This window comes from Rhinolophus hipposideros (genome assembly GCF_964194185.1).
Source record: "Rhinolophus hipposideros genome assembly, chromosome: 11".
Taxonomy (NCBI): Eukaryota; Metazoa; Chordata; class Mammalia; order Chiroptera; family Rhinolophidae; genus Rhinolophus; species Rhinolophus hipposideros.
This window is the reverse complement of record NC_138057.1, coordinates 51,537,992-51,565,553: the sequence shown is the minus strand read 5'-3', so window position 1 is coordinate 51,565,553 and position 27,562 is coordinate 51,537,992. Positions and strand designations below refer to the sequence as shown.

The 27,562-nt window shown below is 36.5% G+C and overlaps 1 protein-coding gene across 6 annotated transcripts in view; it reads right to left on the bottom strand.

Moving 5' to 3' along the window:
* UNC13B (unc-13 homolog B) overlaps positions 1-27,562 on the bottom strand; it is a 180,744-nt gene that overhangs the window by 116,470 nt on the left and 36,712 nt on the right. For 5 of the 6 annotated variants that reach the window (XM_081067497.1, XM_081067503.1, XM_081067504.1 and 2 more), the window contains exons 3-7: positions 26,950-27,049; positions 22,611-22,728; positions 21,351-21,474; positions 13,473-13,546; positions 7,823-7,880 (exon numbers count right to left, since the gene is read on the bottom strand). In XM_081067497.1, coding sequence (XP_080923623.1) covers positions 7,823-7,880; positions 13,473-13,546; positions 21,351-21,474; positions 22,611-22,728; positions 26,950-27,049 — 474 coding nt within the window. The remainder of the gene's footprint in view (positions 1-7,822; positions 7,881-13,472; positions 13,547-21,350; positions 21,475-22,610; positions 22,729-26,949; positions 27,050-27,562) is intronic. The other variant, XM_081067498.1, reaches the window with a different exon arrangement.

Here is a 27,562-nt window from a genome sequence, read left to right as displayed (position 1 = left end):
AGGGATAGAGGACAGGCTGAGTTCTATCCCTTCAAAAGTTATGATGAGGGATTTTGGATCTCTTCAAGACACTGTTGAGAACATGAATTTATCTACTATAAGCTCCTGAAAGGATAATAGTACCAGTTGAGACTGTGAGGCCACACAGTTCTCTAAGAGTTGGATCTTCTGATAGGCAGAGAGTATCAGCATGGTGGCTAGTGTCTTCTAGAAAATACATAGTGCAGAAAACAAATCGTTGGTAAACAGACCACAGGATCTGATACCACTCAAGCTTCCTTTTTATCTAGAGCTGTGTAAGGTGGTTAGGTCTGACAGTCAGAAAGTGCCAGGTTCTCTCAAATTGGTGTTCTTTGGCATAGAATGCTGGAGCGATAGTCCCACAGTCTACTCTGTATGATCGTCTCTTGACAGTAAGTACCTGCCAAGTGGGTCCACTCCTTCTGGCATGGTCTGAAATAGAACAAAGGTATTCTGGACCAGAAACAGATGGACAAAATTTCCTGTTCTACTGGAGTCCACCATCACATAACTAGGAAAACAAGTCCTGGCCCCCATCAAGAGGCAACCAGAATGCTCCATAAGCTTAAAACTTGTCTGTGGCAAGCAGAGAAATAGGACAAAGAGTGGTATTGGCAGTACCTGCCCCAAGTTTAGTGTTTGCCTGATTTTAGTGGGAAAATTATATCCTCATCTGTAGAACAGGCGGGAGTCTAATCTTCCAGGTGGAGAATATCTGGTTACATATATAGAATGGCCCATTTCTCTGCCTCCCCAAACAAGGTAGAATATTATAAATAAATCAACTCATAGCACGGCAGTGGACAGTTTTAGATGGAGATCAAGAATGACAGGAGGCTATGAGAGGAGTATTTGAATGTAGTGCAGACTAGGGTTAGGGCATGTCAGGCCTGATGGCTTAACAGCAGTGGGAAGTACCGAACCTCCTGCTTCCTGTCTAAGAATCAACAATATCAACACAATAGACCAGGAAATATAACAATAAGAAGTGAAAAGGAGAAGGTAAGTCATTTTACATAAACATTATCTCTTCCAAGTGTATTTGGAAAAGAAATCCTTTTGAAGTTAATGGTGGTCAAATAAGATGTCACCACCTGGTAGCAAGCAGTGTACTACTGAGAGTACTGAATGTTTGGTGACTGTTATTCATGGATATGATTCACACCTAACTGTTCTGAACTGATTCACTCTTTAAAAAATTTTTAAACACTATGTTGTATTATGCCCTATTTTACTAATTTAAAAGACTGATACACACTCAGAAAATTTTGGTTTATGATCTGATATGTCACTATTTATAGGAAATACTGTAACAAAACCAGTGAAACAAACCCTTCACAGATAATCAGAGAGATCTCTTTGAAGTACCAATGGTGGGCTGTATCTCAAACAGAAGTTCAAGCTATCTTTGAAATATTACAAATAGAAATAACACAGACCCCAAAACCTTTAGATTTCAGACATAATAATTGATTATGAGTGACCTTAGGGATATCATCAATAAAAGGGACACCAAAACTTTAAGAGCTACTTAGAACACTCAATCAATCACTGTTGTTGTTGAAATAAACTGTGTCAACCTCGACAACCAATTATCATTCAATTGAGTCTCAAATCCAAACTTAAAAAGTAAATCTGCAATGACCTGCCTCTATATTGTCAGGCCTGGGATCATTTTTAATAAATATTTATTGGTTTTTTAAATTATCCTACAAGAAATGCATTTCGAAAATTTGGAAAATACAAAAATATGTAAAGGAAAAATAAAACAAGACTTATCTACTATCCTACCACTGAGAGCCACTATTATAACTATTTCCCAGGGGTTTTTTCTATGCCAATGAGTATATAATTTATTTTTTAGAATACTGGGATCATACTACTTAATCAGCATAGGATCCTACTTTTTAAAACTTATTACCATAAATATTGCCTGTATTTAAAAAAAATATTTAAAAGCATATTATTCCATCATATGGAATGCCACAATTACCCAGTCTTCCATTATTTTTGCAATTTTTCTCCATTATAATTAAAGCCTATACATAAATCTTCTTTTGCAACTCAAGTTATTTTCCTTGAATATTTCCTAGAAGTGGAATGAGTTAAAAAGGTTGTACTAATTTATACACCCTAGCAAAATATATGAGTACTCATCTCATTAAATTCTTGCCAGATGCTGAATCGCTTTTGATTCATTTCTCAATTGCAGTCAGTGATACCATCATTGATAATTCAGTGGGTGGGTAAAGCAGGCATGTATGAAAACTGAAAAATAGCAGAAAGTTGTAGAACTTAATAATCACAAGACTGTTTGGTATGGTGGCATCATGTGCTACTGCATTCTTTGACAAGACATAGGTAGAAATATCCATACTGAAGAATGAACTTCGAGTACTTTAGAAAGTTTAGATATATTTGGAAAAGGAACAGATCAGTTTCTCTTCCGACATCAACTTCTGGTTATGTTTAGCTCTGGGCTAAGGTAAATGTTCACATTATACCATTTGTTGCAAATGAGATCTGTATCAAATATACAAATTGCATACCTCAAAATAGCTTTATAAATTGAGGAGCAAAAATTACTCAAATATGAACAAGCTGGCATGCAGATAAGACCTGCAAAAGTAAACATGATGTGCTGAGGTTCAAGCATGCAAAAAGCATACATCTCTTAGTATCTGCCACCAACCCTCAGACGAGGACACATCTGAGGAACATGTCCTAAAAGAAAGTATATACATTCTCTTTTATGTGAGTATATAAAGTTAAATTTGCTAAAAAAAAAAAAAAAGTCCTGCAAGAAAAGTAATGGGCTGTTGTGCTGGTAATGAAAATGATTTCAAACAAAGATATAAAAAAAATTCAATGGGGAAAAATAGCCTTTTTAATAAATTATGTTGGGAAAATTGGATACCCACATAATCTTAGGTCCTTAATTCATACCACATACAAACACAATGAATGAACCTTAATTGGATCCTAAATTGCGACAGAAAGGGCAAAAGAAAATTGGAGAATTTTGTCTACAGTATGGATATTGGAAGACAGGAAATTTTGTTAAATTTTTAGGTGTGATAGTGGTTTTGTAATCCTATGTGAGTTATCTTAGGGTTAAAAAAATAACTTTCAAGAACCTTAAACTTTAATTAGCAGGCCTGTTGTTGGTAATAATAGCATTTAGTATATTAATCCTGAAATTTGCTTGTGCACATTATTTGACAGAGCAAATGAGTAAATAATTTGGTGTTCCTGGGAACAAGGGTTCTCACTGAGAGAAGAGACACAAACATGGCATGGGAGAAGGTCAGGAAAAACCCTGTGGTGAGGGTGTTAACTGGTGATATCAGTATGAAGTGTGTATGTGTTTTCCTAGCTCTATCTATTCAAACAGCCAAGAAGCAATCGCACTCCAGTGGCAATGAGCATATAGTTCTAAGATCCTGACTCCTAAACACCATTTTTCACCAAAAGGAATAAGGGTGCATTGCACAAATGACTTATTGTAGGAATGAGGCAGGGAAAGGACAAGATGAGCCTGGAACATCTATCTTGTACCAAGGAAGGAAGGAAGCTGGTCAAAGAATGATAGGGTCATGTCAAAAAGACACAGGATCTGACTAATTTAAAGGGACTCCCATTGGCCAAATTTGGGACAATTTGAGTAACAAAGAGAATAACTGAACTGGATTATAAAACACTGAGTTAAAAAAAGAATTCATGAGTCCACAGTGATAGTCATTAAAAAAAGAGAGAATAAGAGAGGAGGGAAAGCTCTTCTTTAGAGAAGATTGACAGCTACTCAATGTAAAAGTAATGACAGAATTAGAAAAATCATCATTTTGCAACCACCAGTGTAATAATAAATTTAGGCAATGATCATAATAGAGTCTAATATTAACGAATGAAAAGTTGTTGAGAAAATAGGATATATATACACAGTCTCCAAGTATAATAGTACCCAGCCCCAGATGACTTGCTAGTTACAAAGGGGAAAAATACCTTACCAGTGGAGAGATCTGGAAAACATCATCTGAACCAATAATTAACATCAGCATCACAAATAAAGGAATCAAAGATAATTTTGTAAAATTGGAATCCACTATGTAGCAACCAGAATCTAATCAGAAAAATTCAGATTTTAGGAAATTTTATAAGTCAATTTAACTGGATCTTATAAAATGTCCATGTCAGTGTGGGACTCGACAACTTTTTAGGAGAACAGCTGTGGTTGAAGAGATTACTCCTTCCCTATCTCCTGGGAGGAGGAAGATAAATGTTTCTCTTCTCTGAATCCAAATAAGGAGAAGCTCCAAGACTCACAAAGTTTGGGGATGCTTGCAAGAATGGGAGCCAGACATGTTAGATGTCAGCTTGGGCAAGAGAAGTGCTGATCTGAACCCTGTATCCACCTATAGGTATGATCTAGAAATCATTAGGACCAACTCTTCCATTTTATACATCAAGAAACTCAAGTAGTGGAAAGATTTTCGAAGTCACTCAGAGAAGCAGCAAATCCAGATCTAGAACAAGGACTTAATTACTCTTCTTAATAACTTTTAACTATTAAAAATAGTACATTATTAAATATTTAGAATATGTAAGAAATGCTGAAGGGGTTAAAAAGTCATAATCCCACATACCAGAGACAAATTTGGTTAATATTTTGGTGCTTCTTTTTCCAGATATTTGTCCCCAAATTGTATAGATACATTTACATAAGTATATTCGTCTGCTAGGGCTGCCATAGCAAAATATCACAGACTGGGTGGCTAAAACAACAGAAATTTATTTTCTCAGTTTCTGGAGGCTGAAAAGTCAAAGATCAAAATGCTGGCAGGGTTCACTTTCTGCTGAGAGATCTCTTCCTGGCTTGCAAATGGTCACCTTCTTGCTGGGTCCTCACATGACAGAGAGAGCTCCGGTGTCTCTTCCTCTTTTAAAAAGGGCACCAGCCCTATCAGTTTAGGGCCCCACCGTATGACCTCATTTAACCTTTAACACTTCCCTCCTCACAGGCTCTACCTCTAACTACAATCACACTGGGGGTGGGAGGCATTAGGGCTTCACCATGAGTTTTAGGGACACACAATTCAACCCATAGCATTCTGCCTCTGGCCTCCCAAAATTCATGTCCTTATCACATGTGAAACACACTCACTCCATCCCTTCAGCCCCAAAAGTCGTAAATCATTCCAGCATCAACTCAAATCTAAGATTCAAAGTCTCATTTAAATATCAACTAAATCAGATATGAGTGAGACCCCAGGTATGATTCATCCAGAGGCAAAATCCCTCTCCAGTGCTGAATCTGTAGTTATGTGCTTCCAAAATACAATGGGGGGACAAGCATAAGAGAAATATTTCCATTCCACAAGGAAGAAATATGAAAGAAGGAAGAGGTGACAGGTCCCAAGCAAGTCCAAAATCTAGCAAGGCAAATTCCATTAGGTCTTAAGGCTAGAGGAGGGTGGTAGATGAGGGCAAACGGAATCAAATATATGGTGATGGAAAGAGAACTGACTCTGGGTAGTGAACACACAGTGTGGTATATAGATGATGTAATACAGAATTGTATACCTGAAATCTATGTAACTTCACTAACAATTGTCACCCCAATCAACTTTAATTGAAATAAAGAGTCAGGACAACCAAATAAAATGTATGATTTGTAATTAGATCATACGGGGAGGGCGGAAGAGCTAAAAACATCTGTGGAACAATTGGGGAATTCTTACTATGGCCTGTATAGTAGATAACATTATTGTAACAATGTTAAATTTCTTGATTCTGACAATGGTATTTTGGTTATGTAGACTGTTCTAGCTCTTAGGAGATACATGCTGATGTGTCATGAAGTCTGAAGCTTATATCCAAATGATTCAGAAAATACATGTGTGTATTTTTGTGTATGTGTATATAGAGACAAAAATAAAGAGAGGTGGGAAGAGGGGGAGCAAGTGAGGCAAAATGTTATGTTAATCATTGATTCTAGTAAAGGGTAAATGGGTGTTCATTGTACTAGTCTTTCAACTTTTCTGTAAGTTTAAAATTTTTCAAAATAAAAATATATGAGGAAGTAGACAAAAGATAGGAACAGGCTATTCACACACACACACAAAAGAAATTAGCCAGTAAACAGATGAAAAGTGTATGAGAATTAATAAACTTGCTGATTATTTATGGCCGCTTATATCCTCCTGCCTTCTTGGTATTTGCTCTTTAATCTTCAACTACATTTCATAAAATGACTCAGGAAGAAATGGGAAGTGAAATCTTCAATCATTCCATTTCACTTCTCATTAGCAGTCCTGGAAAAAGGTTTAAAAGATTAAAAAGATCAAAATTAGCTCATTACAGTGAATTTTGGAGAGGACCTATTGACTTGTAATTCACAACGTGCTCTTCAATTCAGATTCTTCTGATTTTCTATAACCCTAAATGTTTCATAAATTCTAGGTTCTAAATAGCAAAAAAAAAAAAAAAAAAAAAAAAAGCTAGTAGTAAATCATATGAAAAATAGCAGATTTCTTTAAATAAAGAAAAAATGTTGACCTCTGCCATTGGTCTCACTTTTATCAGGAAAGTACCCTATAGAATGGAAGGCAACCAATGGATTTAAAAACCATGAATGATATTAATAGTTTTCATTCTCACAAACAATATCATGGAAGTAGTATAATAACACAGTGGTTCAAAACATGGGCTGCAGAGTCAGGCTGTTTGTGAATATTTACTTCACTATTTACAACCCATGTTACTTGTGACAAATTAGTCAATCTCTGTATGCTTCAGTTTCTTCATTTGAAAAATGGAGACAAGAGTAAAATCTATGTCTTAGGGTTGTTGTGAAGATTAAATAAGTTAATACACTTTAGCTCTTAGAGCAGCATCTAGCATACTCAAAATATGCTAGACCTCAAAATATGTTAGTTGCTATGGTTCTTCTTATTACTAATATTATTATAAGACTTACAACCACCATCACCACCACTTTCAATCTGCAGTTGATAAGTTTGACATTTGATTCAGAAAAACTACAGCAACCCAAAAGAAGCACAACACACACAACACACAACACACATACACAACCCACAAGATGAAAGAGAAACTAGACTCCAGGTCAGTCGTTTAGTGTGTCTTCAAGCTGTTTAGAGAGAAACTGAGGAGAAGGTAGCAATATACCAACAATGTATGGCTCGTTTCAAGAAGGAATCTGTGTGGTCTGGATGAATTAATCTCAGGAGAAATGACAAATTCTCTCACTCAGTCAATCATTTATCAAACTTTATTGAGGTTTACTACATACTATGTATCAGGTATTGAGTCAGATGCTAGGAATACAAAATGGAAGAAACTTTTTGTTCTTTTCAAAGAAATATTCACAGATTGTAATAGATGATAGGTTATATAATGGATGTATGCACAGGGTACTATGGAAGCAGAGGAGAGACACCTAAGCTTAACTTAGGGGAAAAACAGCAGGAATGTTTCCCAGGGAGTGACATTTAAACTGAGCCTTAAAGAATAACAGGTAAATTGGGACAGAATGAGTGAGTAAAATCCTTCCTCCTGGGATAAAAACCAGCAAATGGAGAAGAAAGATGAGCACCACTGCCCTGCCCACAACCACACAAAACCAAAAGCTAATGGGCGGAGCCACTGGAGAGATGGGGGTAAACAGGTGTAATATCTTCTGTTAATACACACTACATCTACACCCTCCCAATTCAAAATAAGCCACATTTGGAGAGCTCACAGAAAGCTCCGTTTGAGAGTCACAGATAAGTTTCTCACTTACAACACTGGGCGGCAGCAGTGGGCAATGGCTTCCTCGGGCTTTCTTCTTGAATAGAATACTAGAAGCAGAAAAGAGAAAAAAAAAATACATATAATAAGAGGCCCAAGCAAAGAAGAAAAAAATCACAGCTGTGTTTAGTGTTTGAATGGAGTCAAATTCTTCACAGAATAGAAACAGATGATCCTGCAGCTAATTTCCCTGTGGGATCCTGACATACAGGCCAGACTATCAGATCGGGGCAATGGTCCAATGAGACAGGATAGCAGAGTAGGATACCTGTTCCAACCAAGGGCACTTGGGCACCCTTCCAGCTCTGCCAGACAGCTGTAGAAAGATTAGTTTTAGGAGTCTTAGAGAAGCCTTTGTGGACTTAGAAAACTCAGTCCTCTAAGTTTCCTATAAAGTATAGATTTCCCCATTTAAGTGATAGAACTGAAACCTCTCCGAGACAGAGTTTTCTCATCTTTAAAACAAGTAAGTGCTTCTTCCCTCACAAGTTCACCTGGGAAGTAAGTGAAATTATTTAAACATGTAATGCAACATCTGGTATCTACTAGTCTCCTTCCCACTTATACTGCAGCCTCCCTAATCCAACCCACCACCATCACCATCAAAAACAAATACAGAGTACTGAAGCCATAAAATATATATATTCTATAAAAGAGTAGTATTAAGTTCAAATCTTGAGGGTGGGCAGGATTTAGAAAAGCAAAACGAAAAGAAAAGGCATCAACAAATTAATACAGGTACATAGAGTCTGGAAGACAGAATAGTTTGGTTCAGAGCCTATTGGAGGATTGGAAAAACATCACTTGGTCCAGCAACTTGTAAATATGAGACCTGGAGTTTTCGTCCTGACTCTGCTACTTATTAAGAAGCTATGAGCTCCTGGGCAAGACAGAGCTTCTCTAACACTATCAATGAATGAGGTATTTATTCAACAGTTTTTTCTTGAGTACCTATTATGTTCAAGGCCTTGATCCAGGCACTGAGGGAACCAAGTTGTAAATCATGGTAAGAAGTCTCAATTTTATTCTAGTGTATTGAGAAGCCATTTAGAGTTTTGAACATAAGAAAGGTACGACTTGCTTGTACTTTAAAAATCACTCTGGCTGCTGTGTGAGATGAATTGTAGGCAACAAGAAGGGAAATAGACCTACTATTACAAATATCCAGATAAGAGCTGATGGCTTACATAGTAGTGTTAGTGGTGAAGGGCATCTCAAGTAATTGGATCCAAAATACAAAACACTTTTTGTATATAAATATACTTTTATATGTAAAGTACTCTACAAGCAATAAACTCTGATACAAATATCAGAGGTAGATACCACTATTACTACTTCCATTAGAGAAGATCAGAAGTCAAGCATAATTTAAAGAAGATAATAGTATTAGTAAAACTGTCAATCATAAAAATGTTCAAAATTTCTTGAAGGGTAAGCAACCCACTCCAAAGTAACAAAGGGACTTGGTTATAAATAATAACCATTATAAATAATAATGACTTTGTAGGTACTACATAGGCATAACAATGAGGAAATCATAAAACTAAGTATTAAACTAGAAGAATTCAGACTTAAGAGATGACAGTAGATATTTTCAGAGATATATTTAATGAATCGCTTCCAGGCCCAAAGCAGAAAGTGGAGACCAACTAGAGCCCAATTAATACTATTAAGAGAGCTGAGGGAAAATGTGTAATACCTACTTACCAAAAAAGAAAAAAAAATAATACAAGAAAGGAAAATTACAGGCCAATCTCATTTATAAATATAGATGCAAAATCCTAAAGTTACCAAGCCAAATTCATATTATTCTCCATCAGCAATGCTATGATAGTTATATGTGAAAATGTATTATATGTGTGCATATGTATTGAACATATAACATAACCAGGTGGTCTATAAATGCAAGGATAGTTCAGAATCTGAAAATCTATTCACGTAATTCCCCACAATAAGCAGATTAAAGGAGAAAAGCTATGTGATCTACTAGATGCAGAAAAGGCCTTCATAAAATCCTTTACTTTTTCATGACAAAAATTCTTAGAAAAGTAGAAGGAAATAGAATTTCCTTAATCTGATAAAGCTCATCTATCAAAATCTATAGCAAACATCATACTTTAAAACTCATGAAGCTGCCTGATCACTGCACTGTACACCTGAAGCTGAATAATAATGAATGCCAACTATAATTTTATATATGTATATGTGTATATATATGTATGTATATACTTACAAGAAGCGGAGTACAGCATTAGGAATAGAAACAGTGGAAATGTAATGGCTCTGTGCGATGTCAGAGGGATAGTGGATGGGGGAGGGGGGTTCACACAGTGTGAGGGATATAAATGATAAACGTCTAAGTATTACTTTGTCTTGTGCACCTGAAACTAATAAAAAAGAAAAAAGCAAAAAAAAAAAAACAACTTATGAAGCATTCCCCTTATACTCAGGAGAAAGAGAGGGCTCCCACTTTCATTCCAACTATTAAAAATTACACTGAATGTTTCACACAATGAATTTCTTAAAATAAGGGGTTATCATAAACAAGGAAAATCTGAGAAAAATGTCACAGCCAAGAAGAGCCTAAGAAGGAGACATAACAACTAAATGTACTACAGTGTCCTGTATGAGATTCTGGAACAGAAAAAAAAAATGTATGAGGTAAAAACTTAAGGAAATCTGGGGGGTAAAAAAAAGGATTTTTAGTTTTATTTTTAAGTTAATAAAATAATATATAATAAATATAATAAAAAATATTAACTTTCAGTTAATAATAATATATCAATATTGGTTCATTCATTGTAACAGATGTACTACACTGATGTACGATGTTAATAATATGCGAAACTAAGAGTAGAGGTTGGGGAAGAGGTGATATGGACTCCCTCTACTATCAGCTCAAAATTTCTGTAAACCCACAACTGCTCTAAAAAATAAAGTCTATTAATAAAAATATATGCATGTATACATATACATACAACACCCTTAAAAATAAAACATCAGAATTAGAAAGAGATAAAAACTTATGCAAAAACTAAAAAACCTAAGAGAATCTCTAAACTAGTAGAATAAGAGTTGCTGAACCAAATCAATATTTAGAAAAACAAATAAAAAAATGAGGGGGCAGCCAGTTAGCTCAGTCGGTTAGAGCGCCATGCTTATAACACCAGGGTTGCCAGTTTAATCTCCGCATGGGCCAGTGTGAGCTGCGCCTTCCACAACAAGATTGAAACAACTACTTGATTTGGACTGATGAGTCCTGGAAAAACAAACTTAAAAATAAATAAAAGTTTTTTTAAAAAAATGAGCAACAAAGCACTGCCTTAGCAATGACCTATTAGAAAATGTAATTTTTAAACATGCCATTCACAATGATTAGGAATAAATCTAACAAAAGAAGTGTAAAAACTGCATGGAGAAAATAGGTTTTCTCCCCCTACAGCTCTTCTCGCCTTCTAACACTTAAGCCATGTTTATTACATTTCCTGCTTATTGTTTGGTCTGCTCCTATCTGATCCATGAAGACAGGGATCTTACAAAGTGCCTGGTACATATGTGGTAAATAAACAACTAAATGAATGTCACCAATAAACAAAGAAATGCAAATTAAAACGATAATGTTCTAAATATATTAGATGAGTAAAAATTTAAAGTCTGGTAATACCAAGTTTCATTAAGGATACAGAGAAGAAGGAAAATGGAAATGTGAATTGGTAGTTATTTTAGAGAGCAATTTAGCAATATCTAGTAAGGTTGAACAGAGTATATCCAACAACCAAGCAATTCTACTTCCAAGTATATACCCAGAGAACCTTTCATTATGCTCAAGTCTTCAGGATGGGCAGGATTTAAAAAGGCAAAACAAAACAAAACAAAAAAGCATAAACAAATTAACACGGGTAGAAAGAGTCTGGAAGACAGAACAATTTGGTTCAGAGCCTTATGTATGTAAGAACAGACAAATAGGCTCAGAGATGTTCACGGGAACATGCATTTATAATAGTAAAAATCTAACTGTCCGTGAGTAGGAAAAGTAATAAATGGTGGTACATTCCTACTCTGTAAAGTGTAGATCTCCAAGCCAGTCTTAACTCAGGACCTAAGAGGATGTTATGTATGGGAATCATTAACATACTGTAAAATAAAAAGATAAGACTCTACACTGTATTTTTAAAATTATTTTGCAAGTATGACCAAATCTTGATAATTATTGAATCCTGGAGGTAAGTATACAGGTTTCAATTTACTATTTCCTCTATTTTTATGTCTGTTTAAAATTTTTTCCTGCTGGTAAAATGATTAGATGAGAGGCTGGTGGAATCACTTTATAATGGATGCAATAGGCTGACACCAGTTGAATCCACTGTTGAAATTTAACATCACTAAAAGTGTGATAAGACACCATCTGCCTACCAAAAAGGGAAAAAAAACAAACTTCAGTCTAAATATCAATCTAATCCTCAAACTACTAGACATAATTTTTTCTTTAAAGGAAGTAAGAGGGATAGAGGAACAGGGTAAATGAAACCTTGGAGACATAATCAGCCAAATTCAGAATGTGCAGAGTTCTACGTAACCAGTTGGTAGTTATGACTTTGTTATGACAGCCCTAGGAAACTAACACACTCATCAGACCACTGCATTTTGGCATCCTGCACTAACCTATGGATACTGGTTATTAATTGCAAAATCCAATGGCTCCATTTCATTGCTTATCATCTTTATTCTCAGTAACATCTGACACTATCAAGAATTTCTACCTTATCTTTTTTGTTGTTCTGTAAACTTTTTCTGGTTCTCTTACTCTCAGGCCACTCTTTCTCAACCTCTTCTGTTTCTCAAGATTCTATCTTTGAGATTTCTCAAGGTTTTGTCCTTGTTCTTCTTTAATATTCTTTGTACATACAGAAGAGTGAGTTCTTCTATTCCTATGACTTCAATTGCTACCATTATGTTGATGAATCCAAACTGAATGCCTATAGCTCCTTACCCCATCCAACCCTGAGCTTCAGATTCTCTCATAAAGTTGCTTACCAGACACTGTCACCAAAATATCTCCTGGCACTCCAAATTCTACCTTATAATCAGACCAATTTTCTAATAGCTCACCATGTCCAAAAGTAAAATAACTTATCTTTTCTCTCCACTACCAATATCAAAAACATTCCCCATTCCTAATATCCCAGATTGAGCTGCATTCTCTTCTGAGCACAAGACCTATCTCTGGAGATAAGTTAGGACAGCAGGACAAAGCAATGCAATAGTTGAAACATCCCTAAAAAGTGCACACAAATAAGGATATATGTTCAAAAATCTGAATACAAGCAGAAGAAATGACTTCTGTTTATCTGTGTAACAAGAGAACAGTTTCCTTCGTCTAAGCTCCTTCCCCAACAGTCTAGAGTCAGACTAGTAGTGCCAATTTAGCCACATCTGGGGAACAGTAGGAAGAAGAGGAAAAGCAGGAGAAAAATCCTTCTAATGAAATGTTAGGCAACCTTCCAGCTGCCTTTTTTTTTTAATGCAGTTTAAACTCTTTCATTCATCACCATGCTCACAGGTCCCTCCATTGACACACTATAAAGTGTCCTACAAAAAGACTTTTCTCCATCTCTCTATTTTGCAAGTAAGGCAGTTCCTACCTCATTGTCAGCTCCCATGGCATTGATTTGCTCCAATTTGTAGGTCCAATATCTGGCTTCCTCCTCTGGGATATCTACCATGAAAAAGAAGAAACCACATTACCAGGTTAATAACTTAATCATGGGTCAATACTACTTTATTCAATCAAAATATCAAAATTAGAAGGGTGGTAGTGATGGACTAATTTTACTGGTGGTTTTGTTCTTGCCATGAATATTTACTTGAATCTTCAAAAAACCAAAATAATGGACTATTATTCCCACTGGATCAGAAGACTACTGTTAAAATGTCAATACCACCCAAAGTGGCCTACAGATTCAATGCAATCGCTATCAAAATCCCAATGTTTTATGCAGAAATAGAACCCCATCCTAAAATTCACATGGAATCTTAATGGACCCCAAATAGCCAAAACAATCTTGAAAAAGAAGAACATAGCTGGAGGATTCATATTTCCTAATTTCAAAACTTACTACAAAGCTACAGTAATCAAAACAGTGTAGTGCTGACATAAAGACAGACATATAGACTAATCGAATAGAATAGACAGCCCAGAAATAAACCCTCATATATATGGTCAAATGATTTTTTGACAAAGGTACCAAGAACATTCAATGGTGAAAAAGAGTATTTTCAGCAAATGGTGCTAGAAAACTGAATATCTGTAGGCAAAAAATGAAGCTGGACCCTTAATACCATACAAAAAATTAACTCAAAATGGATCAAGACCTAAATGTAAGACCTAAATCTGTAAAACTGCTAGAAAAAAACATAGGGCAAAACCCACACAACATTGGATTTGGCAATGACTTTTTGGATAGGACAACAAAGGCATAGGCAACAAAAGAAAAAATAGACAAGTTGGACCAAAAAAACTGCTATCAAAACAATATCAACAGAATAAAAAGTAATATACAGAACGGGAGAAAATATTTGCAAATAATATATCTGTTATAGGATTAATACCCAGAATACATAGAGAACTCCTTAAAGTCAACAACAAAACAAAAACTCAATTCAAAAATGGACAAAGGACTTAATAGGCATTTCCCCAAAGAAGATATACAAATAGCCAATAAGCACATTAAAAGATGCTCAACATTACTGATCATTAGGGAAATACAAATCAAAACTACAATGAGATACCACTTCACACCCATTACGATGGCTACTATCCAAAAAAAAAAAAACCCCAAAAACCAGAAAACAAGAAGTGTTGACAAGGATGTGGAGAAACTAGAAACTCGTACACTGTTGGTGGGAATATAAAATGGTACAGCTACTGTGAAAAACAGTATGGAGATTCTTCAAAAAATTAAAAATAGAATTACCCTATGATCCAGCAATTCCATTCTGGGCATATACCCAAAAAACTGAAAGCAGAATCTAAAAGAGATATTTGCACATTCAAGTTCATAGCAGCATTATTCAGAATAGCTAAAATGTGGAAGCAACCCAAATGTCCATCAATGAAGGAATGGATGTGCAAAATGTAGTACTGTATACATACAATGGAATATTATTCAGCCTTAAAAAGGGAAATTCTGACATATGCTACAACCCTGAGGACATTATGCTAAGTGAAATAAGCCGGTTGGTTACAAAAAGACAAATACTGCATGATTCCAATTATATGACATACTTAGTCAAAATCAGAAAGATAGAAAGTGGAATGGTGGTTTCCAGCGACTGAGGAGAGAGGGAAACGAAAATTATTGCATAATGGGTAAAGAGTTTCAGATTTACAAGATGAAAAGAGCTATAGATATAAATGGTGGTGATGGGTACACAATATTATGAATGTATTAGTACCCCTGAACTGTACTCTTAAAACTGGTATGTTAGTTAATTTTATGCTACATGTATTTTAAAACAAAAAAATAAAGAAAGAAAAACAAAGTAACAGTATATCTTCATTTCTATACATTGACTATTACAACTTCCTCAAAAAAGAAATTCATCTTTTAAAAAGAGCAAATATATCCATATATGCAGCACAAAAGAAAAACAATTAGGCAATACTGGGGGTGCCAAAAAATGTATACAAGTGGGCACTTTGGTCAATGCTGATCAAAAGTAGTTCACCATAATCAGAAGTGTCTGAACGCTGATGGTAACCGCTTTGAGCGCCTCTTGTAATTGCAGAAGTCAAACGTGACTTTTATCAGTATTGAATATTACAATTTTAATAGTTTTCCTCTCTTAAAACGTATATACATTTTTTGTCTGTATACAGATCAGATCAATTTTGGAGACATTTAAACTGATACACCTAGTAGTCCTCATGAAGGAATCAAATATAGCCCTTTTTCCTTTGTCTTCCTGTTCAACACGTCACCTCCTTCCCCTTAAACTGCTCTTCAGCAACTGGTGGCAGTATTTTAAAACCTTATAATAAAATCTTCAAGTAATCTACTAATTCATCTACTTCCTCATCCATAAAATGATGTACCCTGCACTTGTTAAAAAGAAGTGAGAGGGGAGAAAGAGCTGCTAGGCTGCAGATCTATATATTCTGATGTAGAACGATTCACCAAGATACACTGTTAAGTGGAGAACAGCAAAGGGTAGAGAATGTGTTAGAAGATGCTACTATTTGTGTTTTAAAAAGAGGTTAAATCTATACATGCTTATAGATTCAAAGACTAACTGGAAAGATACACAAGAAAGTATTAGTCATGGAAGCTATAAGGAAGAGAACTGATTTTTGACGGAGACTTAATTTTCACTGGATAACTTTTTAAACCATTGTGCATGTATTACTGCCTCACACCTCAAAATAATTTTAAAAAGAAAAAATATTCAGTTAAAAGGATGTTTACTACAGTCCTATGTATAATAGCATAAACTTTGAACAATCAAAATACCCAACAAGATGAGTGGTTCAATGTATTATTGCTTAAATGAAAAGCCCAGGCTCTAAAGCCAAATTACCTGAGATTACATTCTGGCTTTATCTCTTACTAGTTATGTGACCCTGGGCAAAAGACTTAAATACTCTGCCTCAGTTTCCTCATCTCTAAAATGGAATATGTAGTTCAACCTCAAAGAACTGAAATGCAGATTAAATGAGATAACATATGTAAATGCTTAGTGATATTAACCACTGGCAGACAGCAATTGGTCAACAAATGTATTATTTTATTAACATGCATTCATACAAAATAAAATAAACCACTGAAAATATTATAGAGGAATAACATTTATTTTATGTAACATTATAAGTATGTACTTAATGAATAAAGCAGGTTAAAATATAATATACACAGTGCCATTTTACAAGAAAAACTATATATGTGCATTTTTAAAAAACCGAAAAGAAACATAGCAACATGTAAAAATTATCTCCAGTTGGTGAAATTTTAAGAAACTTATCTTTTGTTCTATATTTTCTGAACTTGCAACATTATAAAAAAAATACAAGTTACTATTTTTAAAAGACCATGCTATATAGTTGAATGGAATATTTACAGGTTTCTAAATGATCCAAAAGAAACTTCCTTTGTCAAAATATGGCATGCTGCAAGCTAAAATTCATCCTTTAAAAGCATACTTTAAGTTTTTTAAAACCATATCCCAAATGTGATTACCAAAGAGGCAAAAACTTAGCACACCCACATTAACTAGCGTCAAAGACAAACTTTACTTACCTGAGATTTTACCTTAACATTTATTTTTTAAAAATTTATTAGGCACCTATTATGTGCAAAGCAAACAGTAGAGATATCAAAACAAACTACACTAGTGCCCTCATGAAACTCAAAATCTACACAGAAATGTATATTGCTACCTATGACAATACCGTATTTCCCCAAAAATAAGACCTCTAACTACAAAATGAGCCCTAGCATGATTTTTCAGGATGCTCGTAATATAAGCCCTACTCCCAAAATAAGCCCCAATTAAGATCAGCCAGATGGATGCATTTAGTATGTCCACTGCAACACACGACAGACGTATTGAATTATAAAATAATAATATTAACATCTAAGTAAATATAAGTAATATTATTGACGTTAATACTTAAAATAAATGATAATATAAATTATAATGAAGTATTTGTAAATACCCAAGCAGGTGCCTTTGGAGGAGAGGTAAACGCCTATGTAAACAGATGAACTCGATACTAATTGCCAAATGACCAATCGGAGTACAGACACAACGCACGAATAATGTGTGCACTTGATAATGAACGGACGTGGTTGTGTCTAATATGAATCTTCATAATTCAACATGTCGTGTGTTATAATGGAAGTATTTAATGCACTCATGTGAAATAAAGAAACGTTTTCTGAATTTTGATGCCTGCAATTTTTCCTCGCTTTCGTGTGGACCATCATTTTTAACTGTCATCATTTTTGTTGCCACTCCTGTCTCATAAGTCTTCAATTAACATTTGATTTAATGGTAGATTTAAAGGGAATACTATTTTGACCCCCAGACAAGATGAGTGCAAAAAGAAAGAGCTATTCAGTCGAGTACAAGAAAGGAATCGTGGAGAACTCCCAGAGCAAGAATCTTACAGCTGTCTGCAAAGAGAAGAAGTTGGATTTCCAAATGGCCCTAAAATGGCGAGCAAAGTACATTAACCTCAGTCAACAGGTGGACGAGGGAAATGCTAAGAAGCGCAAATGTGGAGGATCAGGTCCGCAACCATTATTTCCTGAGCCGGACAACATCATCTGTGAATGGATTGCTGACAGGAGAGCAAAGGCTTGGTTGTGGCAGGGCTGATATTCAAGCATTTGCCCTTGCAATGGCACCACAGTTAGAAACATCCCCAGAAGAATTCAAAGCATTACAACACTGGCGGGATGGCTTCCTTCAGAATATGAACTGTCTCTAAGAAGATCCACACCACTGTTCAAGCTGGAAGATACTGAAGTTATTAAACGTGCACTTGCATTCAAGTCCTTTGTTGATGGCATTAACTTTTCTAAATACCAACTGCAGTGTTTACAGGCCAACGATCTCAAACAACAAGTGATCAGAGGGGGTGCCTCATCAATCTACATTCCCTCCATTGGTTATGAAAGTGCACATGTTACCTCTATTTTGGCAATTCGTCCGGATGGAAAGAAAGCCCCACCTCTAATCATCACTAACAGCAAGAAAGATAAGGTTGAAGGTGTTTCTGGAATTTATGTTCTTGAAACCAAAAAAGACTAGTGCGCACAAGCAGTTATAAGGAAGTGGGTCGACTTAATGCTGCCACTTGTTCCGAGAGGTGGCCAAAGAGGTCTGCTAGTCTGCGACTCAGCCAGCACTCACCACGCTAAAGACATGAAGAACTTCCTTGCAGAGAGAATAGGTCAAATAATGATTCTACAGGAATGACTGCCTATCTCCAGACTCTTGATATTGCAATAAACAAGCCGTTCAAGGGCAATTTGCGCGTAGAAATCAATGACTACGTTGAAAATAGAATGGAGAGGATTCAGCGTGGAAACTTTGCGAAGCCTAACCTGAAAGAGGTCGTGACTTGGGTGAAGAATTCATGGGATAAAATAACTGCCAGCTGTGTTGACAATGCACTCTGAGCAGGCTACATGGACAGGAAGTGCTCATTTAAGGAGAGCTCTATTGCTGGACATGAGAGATTGGAGCCAATGGTTCTACAGGAAATGGAGTCGCAAGAAATTCAAGCCAGAATTCGGGGTTTGGAGAGTTATGACGACGATGTTCCAGGAGAAGATGACATGACTGTATTTGAATAAATGTAGATTTTTGTACATGAATAAATGAATAAATGTAGATTGTTGTACATGAGAAATAAGATATCCACTGAAAATAAGCCCTAATGCGTCTTTTGGAGCAAAAATTAATATAAGGCCTGGTCTTATTTTCGGGGAAATACGGTATAAGTGATGCAGTGATGAGAGGAATGTTTGAGGGGCCGGTTAGCTCTGTTGGTTAGAACACAGGTTGCTGGTTTGATCCCCACATAGGCCACTGTGAGCTGTGCCCTCCACTAGACTGAAACAACTACTTGACTAAGAGCTGATGGGTCCTGGAAAAACACACTTAAAAATAAAAAAGTTTTAAAAAAAGAAAAATGAGCATAAAATGTAATGAGGGATGGACTGACGGACTTCAAGCATGACAGTGTGAGGAACTCCACAGATCCACTCCATAGTGAAACTCTATATATAAAAAAAAAAAAAACCATTTAAAGTCTCTGGAAATAGCCCCAAGGGCATACAGCAAATGAAGAAACATTTATTCTAGAAAATCTACTGAAACTTTAACACAGCCAATTTCTGTGGTATTTTAACCAAGACCCATTCCCACCTTTTACCCGCCCACTTCAGCAAGATAGAAACTCCATTCCAGACTAGTACAGCCAAGACCACAGCGCTAAGCCATAAGCAGAAACCCCAACTGCTTTTCCCTTTACCTGCATCTCAGCCTGCACACACACAAGAAAGTTTTCCTTACTATTTTTCTAAAGTAATAGTTGTTATGAGTTTAGTTATTCCTGAGCTTACTGGAAAATCATGTCCTTTTTGCTTAAATCACCATAAGATTCAAGATCCAAGTAGACTAAAATCATAAAATAGCAGCAATAACAATAGTATATATGAATATCATTAATGTGAACAGTCAAAATTAAAATTAAACCAAATTAAATTAAAACACGATATTTAAACCAATTAGACAGAAAAAGGTTAAAAACTGCAAAATACAAAATGTTGGCAAAGATGTGCAGAAAAGGGACACCTCAGAACAGTTAGTAAGAATATAAAATGGTACAACCTTTCTGACAAGCAACTTGGCAGTACTATGAAAATAATGATTCACATACCCTTTGACCATTCTTTAAATTCTGCTGTAAGGACTTCGTCCTGGACTTATAAATGGGCAGATATATAAAGATGTTCATAACAGCAGTACGTAATATCAAAAAAAAGGAAACAACCTACATGTCAATTAATAAAGGACTGCTTAGACAATTTATGTTATAGACAGCTGTTCAGATCAGCAAGATAAACCATAGAGTATTACATGAGACGATATCCAAGATAACATGCTTTTGTAGTTATTAAACACTACATATAATCACACACTGCTTAACAACAGGTACGTTCTGAGAAATGCATCATTAGGCATTTTCGTCATTGTGTGAACATTACGGAGTGAACATCCACACACCTAGATGACATAGCCTACTACACACTAGGCTGCATGGTATTTATCCCATCATCGTATCTGAGATCCATCGACTGAAACGTTATGCAGCACGTGACTGTTTCACTATATACAGTATACAGAGTATGATCCAAATTTTGTCAAAAAAAAGTTTCTTATGTCTAAACCAAGACACAAGAAAGACACTATCAGTTGTTTACCTCTTTAACCACTGCAAAGGGAATGCAAAGGAGGTTGAAGGAAGTGGGAAGAGAAACAACTTTTATCCATATACATTTGTATATTATTTGAATTTTTACCAGAAGCATGTACTTTTTGTGATTTTTTTAAAAATTACTATTCTATTTATTAGTGTTACTTCAATGTTGAAATTGATAGATCATAAGGTACATATTCACTTCAATAAACGTTAAAATATCAATAGACTAAATTATTGATGTCCTATGACAAGCAGGTATTTTATTAAGTAATTGTAATAAATAGTCATAGAAAGTAAATGACTTGAAGAAGGTGCTTTTAGTGTGGATTCTTTAACAAGCACCATTCTAGAGTCTACTTTGTACCACCCCTGGACTAGGCACTATAGGCAACTGAGTGGAAGAAGACAGAATGCCCTCGAAGGAGATGGCTAACAAGACAAAAGACACAGTAATAAAATGACTAGCAACTTCAAACAATACAGTAAAAAAGTATTAAATGGTTTTTAAAATATAATCAAATAGACTCACCAAAAGGCAACTCAAATCTTGTATCAAGCAAAATTTTATGGGGAGTTGGGTTTTTAGTTCCACAGATCTCATCATCTTTCATTAATGTCTCTGCCTCCAAAGTGGACCACTCCCCAGGCCCTTCCTAGAAAGAGAGATCTAAGATTAAACTTTTTCATGACTCCCCTCTTGGTTTAAGAACAAGGCATTTTTCTTTCGATTTCCTTGTTAGAGAACTTGTGAGGACCACTCGCATCCTGACAAGGCAAACGCACCACTGTCACCACCAGCCTGCCTCTCCTGCATGTGGTTTCTGTTATCCCTCTTGGGTGGGAGAGCAGCTTTCCCTGTCATAAGCTCTCTGCAAGCCCATGAGTATAGAATTTCCAGAGTACCAGACTGAAAAACCAAGCATCTCTATGGATCAATATTTAATCTGCACAATTCTTAATGACTGTGCCTCTTCATGTGTCACTATTCCTAATCAGCAAAGAACTACTACATAACTACTAAGTAGGCCTGAACAGGGGCCACAACAAAAATGAACTGCCCACCTGCCTGGGGGAGTAGAAACTTAGCCTGAACTAAAAGAAATTTAGGAAGGAGAGGCACGCCTTCACCATCCCCACTCCCAGAAAAAACTCATAGTCCACGTAAAAGCCAAACAGGAATATAATAAATTCTGTCCAGGTTCAAAGTGAGTGTCTATGGGGAAACTGCTGAGTTATGTTCGAATCTGGGAAAGTAGAATGGGAGTTCAGTCTTAAAGATAATGTATAGAGATAGTGTGAATACCAATTGCCGAGTCTGGTAGCTCCTTAAACTCTGTTAGGGCTACATGTAGAGGAAAGACTGAAACCAGTTCCCTGGGGATTGGTGACCCAAACAAAAACAAAAAAAGAATAGGACCTAGCCAGGCAGCTGAGGAAGTTTAATGGGACTCCTCCCAGGCAAGTGTCTCAGGGGGGAAGGTAGAAACCACAGGTACTCCAGATTGATACCACCCCCCACACACACACTCACAAGGGGCTGTCTACCTGATAAGTCTAAAGAGGTACTCTAGCACCTCTGAGTTCAGTCGTAGAGCAGAAGGAAGACCAGACCTAAACACAATCCCCTGACTATCTGGGTGAAGTGAGGAATAGGTGCGTTGCATGCCCTCTAATTAGAAAGGGGGCAGAGCAATCTGAGATGCATGGATGAATATTACTTGAATGGAGCTAGAACGGGTAAATGGAAGGGCTAGAACCATACCTCCAAGTGGGCAATGCAATAACTGACCTCATCTGACTGTCGAATAGTCTTCAGTGCAATCCACACGGTCCCCACCATGGTGTCCCAGATCAGGCCTTTGTTCCATACCTCCACACTTAGACCCAGGTCCAGGCGACTAATCTCACTAAAGGAAAGAAGAAAGCCCTTTAAAGAAAGCCAGATAATATGAAGGAAAGAGATATATTTCCTATCTTGCTAAACCTTGAATATTTTCTCATCGGGATCCTGTCATCAGGGAAAATCAAAATGCCTCAGGATACTGCACCCACTGTTTAGGTTCCTAGAAACCTATGTAGAGTATCCATAGAAAAATGTCTTTGTCAGTCTGCCCCCTCTCCTTTGGAGCTACAATCATGATGAGATTAATGCAGTTTCACAAAAAAAGTAAAGCCAAGCAATGAGGGAGGGCATTACTGCCATGGCTGTCTGCTTACAGTCTCCCGTAGGCAACAGTTTTATTTGTTTCATTGTTAATACCAGCTCTGCCTACAGCTGATACCTATGGATATATACAGGAAACTTTTACGAAAAGGCAATCTTGTCATAAATTCTTGACAAGATTTATGAATGAGAGTCCAAGCAGAAATAAAAAGCCGTCTGACAACATCTAAGTTTGATGGGAGCATGTGGTGAGAGGCAGGTGAGGGACACTAGGGTGTCAGATCACACCACACAGCCCCTGGAGAACCCACTCGTCATTATCAGTTAAAGCAGGCACTGTCACTTATAAACAAAATGATTATCGCAGGATAATGATAAAGACAATAATTTTCCTGTAATAATAACAAGGAACAAAATTATTTGAAAATAAATCATTCCAGAAAGAGCCAGATAACCACTGAGCAAAAGCAGTGTTACACATGGTGGTATATCAGCTTGGAAGGGCTAACTCAAACATAATTATTGTTTTAAGGTGCAACAAGCCAACACTTATGTTAATGCTAAAAGCATTCTCCAGAAAGCTCTTATTAAAAACAAGGTTATTTTAGAGCAAATGCAAGAAAGATAAGAAAAGGCCAACTCCAGCAGAAAGGTATTCTCAGGAAAACAACAGCTATTCAGCACATGTAGAAGTTTCAAGTTTGCACCTTAGAGAAAGCTTGGCTTCCCAGTTGTACCATTAAGATAAATGTTCTCAGATTCACAATTTGGGGATGTAGTATTATAACCATAGAATTCATATCAAGTTTGTTGAAAATGAGTGAAGCAAAGAAAATTTGCTCTTTTTACATAAATACAATAGAACAGAGAATGTAATAATGAGCTCATTTCTTCATTTAATTGTTTCCTGAGCAGACACAATACATATGGTTTGGTACCCAGGGAAAGACACACAATAAAGGACCCAATTCCTGTCTCTAAAAGCTTCCAAGCTATCTCGAGAGCTGTTCAAATCCACAAAGTAGGTAACTAAACCCAGCCACTAAGCTAGGATGTTCACAGTGGGGAAACTGAGCTTTTTATCACACAGTTTCACGCAGCCTAATTAATCGATTAGCCTTGGAAAATATATGTAACAACCCATATCTTTTGAATAGGGGGAAAAATTGCTTAGAGATACATAAATAGTCCCAAGGCAATTCCTAAATAGCATCTCAAGTCAATAGATAAATAGCCAGAGGTCTTTAACAGCTTCACTTGAACAGATAAAGAAGAAAATCGGTTCTTCGGGGGAACTCTGGGGAATAAGGCCGAAACAATGAGGATATCTTCTACAAGCCTCTTGTCTCATCTATGTCTCAGCAGACCCAACTAAGAGCAGTCTGAGAGCTCTGTCTATGCCTCATTCCCAGAGCTCTGGGGAAGTTTCTTCTCTCTATTAATTGACTCAATCAACAGTATATGTGTGTATGTGTGTACAAGATTCCGAGCTAGGCAAATTCACAGTAATAATTGAAGATACCCTTCTTACCCGTAAGAAATTGAACAATCAAGTTCTGGAAATAAGATGCAGAAACATTAAAGATAAATAATGAGAAATACCAAATAAATGTTAGACACTGCCACATACCGCGTTTCCCCGAAAATAAGACCTAGCCAGACATTCAGCTCTAATGCGTCTTTTGGAGCAAAAATTAATATAAGACCCAGTATTATATTATGTTCTATTATATATTAATTATATTATATTATATTATATTATATTATATTATATTATATTATATTATATTACATTATATTACATTACATTATATTATACCCAGTCTTATAGTAAAATAAGACCGGGTCTTACATTAATTTTTGCTCCAAAAGACGCATTAGAGCTGATTGTCTGGCTAGGTCTTATTTTTGGGGAAACATGGTAATACCATCAGGGAGAAGAAAAAACGGAGAAAAGGGAGACTGAGACCAGCAATGGAGTTACCAGTGACAAAAAGACAGTGTAGGAGGATAAGGAATAGGAGCAGAAAGGTGGAGAAAGTTGCTAATAAAACCCACATGTAAAAGGGAAGAGGGTAAAATTCACACAGCATCTCAAAGTGGGAGACAGGAAAATTCACACATATCATAGCAAGGTTGAAAGGGGAAGTGCTATGGAAAGTTGGAAAATAAGCACACAAGAATAAAGCTAGCTAGGCTAATGAGAGGCCGCAGAAGATCACTGTTTCACATGCTGGGAACAGTTATAGATGTAAATGATTACTACAGCCAATTGGAAGTTGGAAGAAAGTAGGATTGCCAGAACTGTTGTATGGTTACCATAGTGGTACGGGAAGAGACTTGAATAAACCGACACTGCACACTATGTGTGTAAAGAAAGGAACAAGCGGTCTCATTCTCACATCACTGTGAGAGAGGTCATCTTGATAAAGGCAACCAGTAAGAAAAAGAAACTGGACACCACTGGACTCTTTCTTCTTGAAGCCCAAGACACTATCATCTCACGTCTCTACTGTCTCTTCGTCTACCTCTCTCTGTTCATTCCTTCCTAGTTCCTTTTATCCCCTCTTTGAATGCTGGTGCTCAACAGGCTCTACTCCAGACCCTATTCTTACCCTGCACAACCTCTTCCCTAAGCTTTCTCATCTATGCCCATGGCTTCAACTGACCAGAATATTTGCCCAACCCAGATTTCTTCCCTGAGTGCCAGGTTCTGGCTTCTGTCTTCTGTACCTCAACTCTTCTATACTTACCTGTCTTGTAAGAACCTCAAATATAAGCTTGTGCATAACTGATCCTACATTATCTCTTATCCTACTGAGTGGCACACCACTCACGCAATCATCCAAGACAAATCTTGGTTTTACCTGCTTAACATTGTCTATCTATCCTTCTCTCTCCATTCCTTTTGCTATTGTCTTAGCCCCAGCCCTCACAATCTTACTCTTTAACTAATATAATGAAGTTTCTTAAATGGGACTATAAGAAGCAATATATTAAAAGCCCAGAAGATTAGAATGTTTCCACATAAAAATAATAATCATCCCTATGTCTCGAGACACACTATAAAACTCACAAAGCAATTTCACTTCAATTGCAAATTTCACAGCAATTTTTAATACATTTTCTTGTTTGATCCCCTCATGTCCACCTTCCCATAAAACAAGCATAAGCTTATAGGAAAGGTAGAACTTTACAGATATGAAAACTGGAACTCACAGAAAGTAAGTAATTCACCCAGCCCTTCAAAATTATATTCTACACCTCTCCCCCTTTCTAGAACAAGGGGAAAGATTCCTGAAACTCAAGGGGGGAAAAAAAAAGAAATACCAAATTTTTAAAAGCCAGCACTTCTAATATACTAAATTTTGTGTCATATGTAAGAAATTCTACTAATGTTCACTCATTTTTATTAATTAGATGAATGTAGGGCATTTTACTCCATAAAGCAAAAGAATTATAAGCACAGAAACATTCATCCTCTAAAGCAGATGACTCGGGTACACACAGACACAACGTCTCTCATACGCATAACTACATTCCTTCAAGGAGCCCTCTGAGAATCAAAGAAAGATTAAGTTATATTTAATTACATGCTTAGTATGTGGCACTATCTCCTAATTCTGACCACTGAGAAAAACCACCTAGGTCATATTTACACAAACATAAATTAATTGGGAGTTTACTCACATTCATAATTCATCTCTAAGAATACATTACAAATCCACAAGAAAACAAAACTGCGGATATACTTCACCTACCACACACGTCACTTGTTCCTGTAACTCTGAAGCTCACAAAAAGAATATTTAATGTTAATATATTAAAATGTTTTAAAATATTTAATATATTTATAAATCTTAGACATACACAAAATCTTCAGCCTCTAATTATTTAATCCAATGTGAGTACCCTGGAAAGATTATCAAATATTGCAGTCATGCTGCTACTGCAAAGTACTTACAACATAAAATCTTGTTCCCAGGAAGGTTGATCACCACGAACTGCTACAGTTGTGCTCTTCACATTCTGTACTTTCAGGGTCACGTATGTGTTAAATTTATCTTTAAAACAATGCAAAGTGAAGATGTAATAACTAGTGCTCAGATTGTTAACCAATCTCACAAAGCCCTTGGAATTAAATAATATCCGAATTAAAACAAGACATGTATAGGGCTGGCCCGGTGGCTCAGGCAGTTAGAGCTCCATTCTCCTAACTCCAAAGGCTGCCGGTTCGATTCCCACATGGGCCAGTGGGCTCTCAACTACAAGGCTGCCAGTTCGATTCCTCGAGTCCTGCAAGGGATGGTGGGCAGCGCCCCCTGCAACTAAGATTGAACACGGCACCTTGAGCTGAGCTGGCACCTTGAGCTGAGCTGGCACCTTGAGCTGAGCTGGCACCTTGAGCTGAGCTGCCACTGAGCTCCTGGATGGCTCAGTTGGTTGGAGTGTGTCCTCTCAACCACAAGGTTGCCAGTTTGACTCCCACAAGGGATGGTGGGCTGTGCCCCCTGCAACTAGCAACAGCAACTGGACCTGGAGCTGAGCTGCGCCCTCCACAACTAAGACTGAAAGGA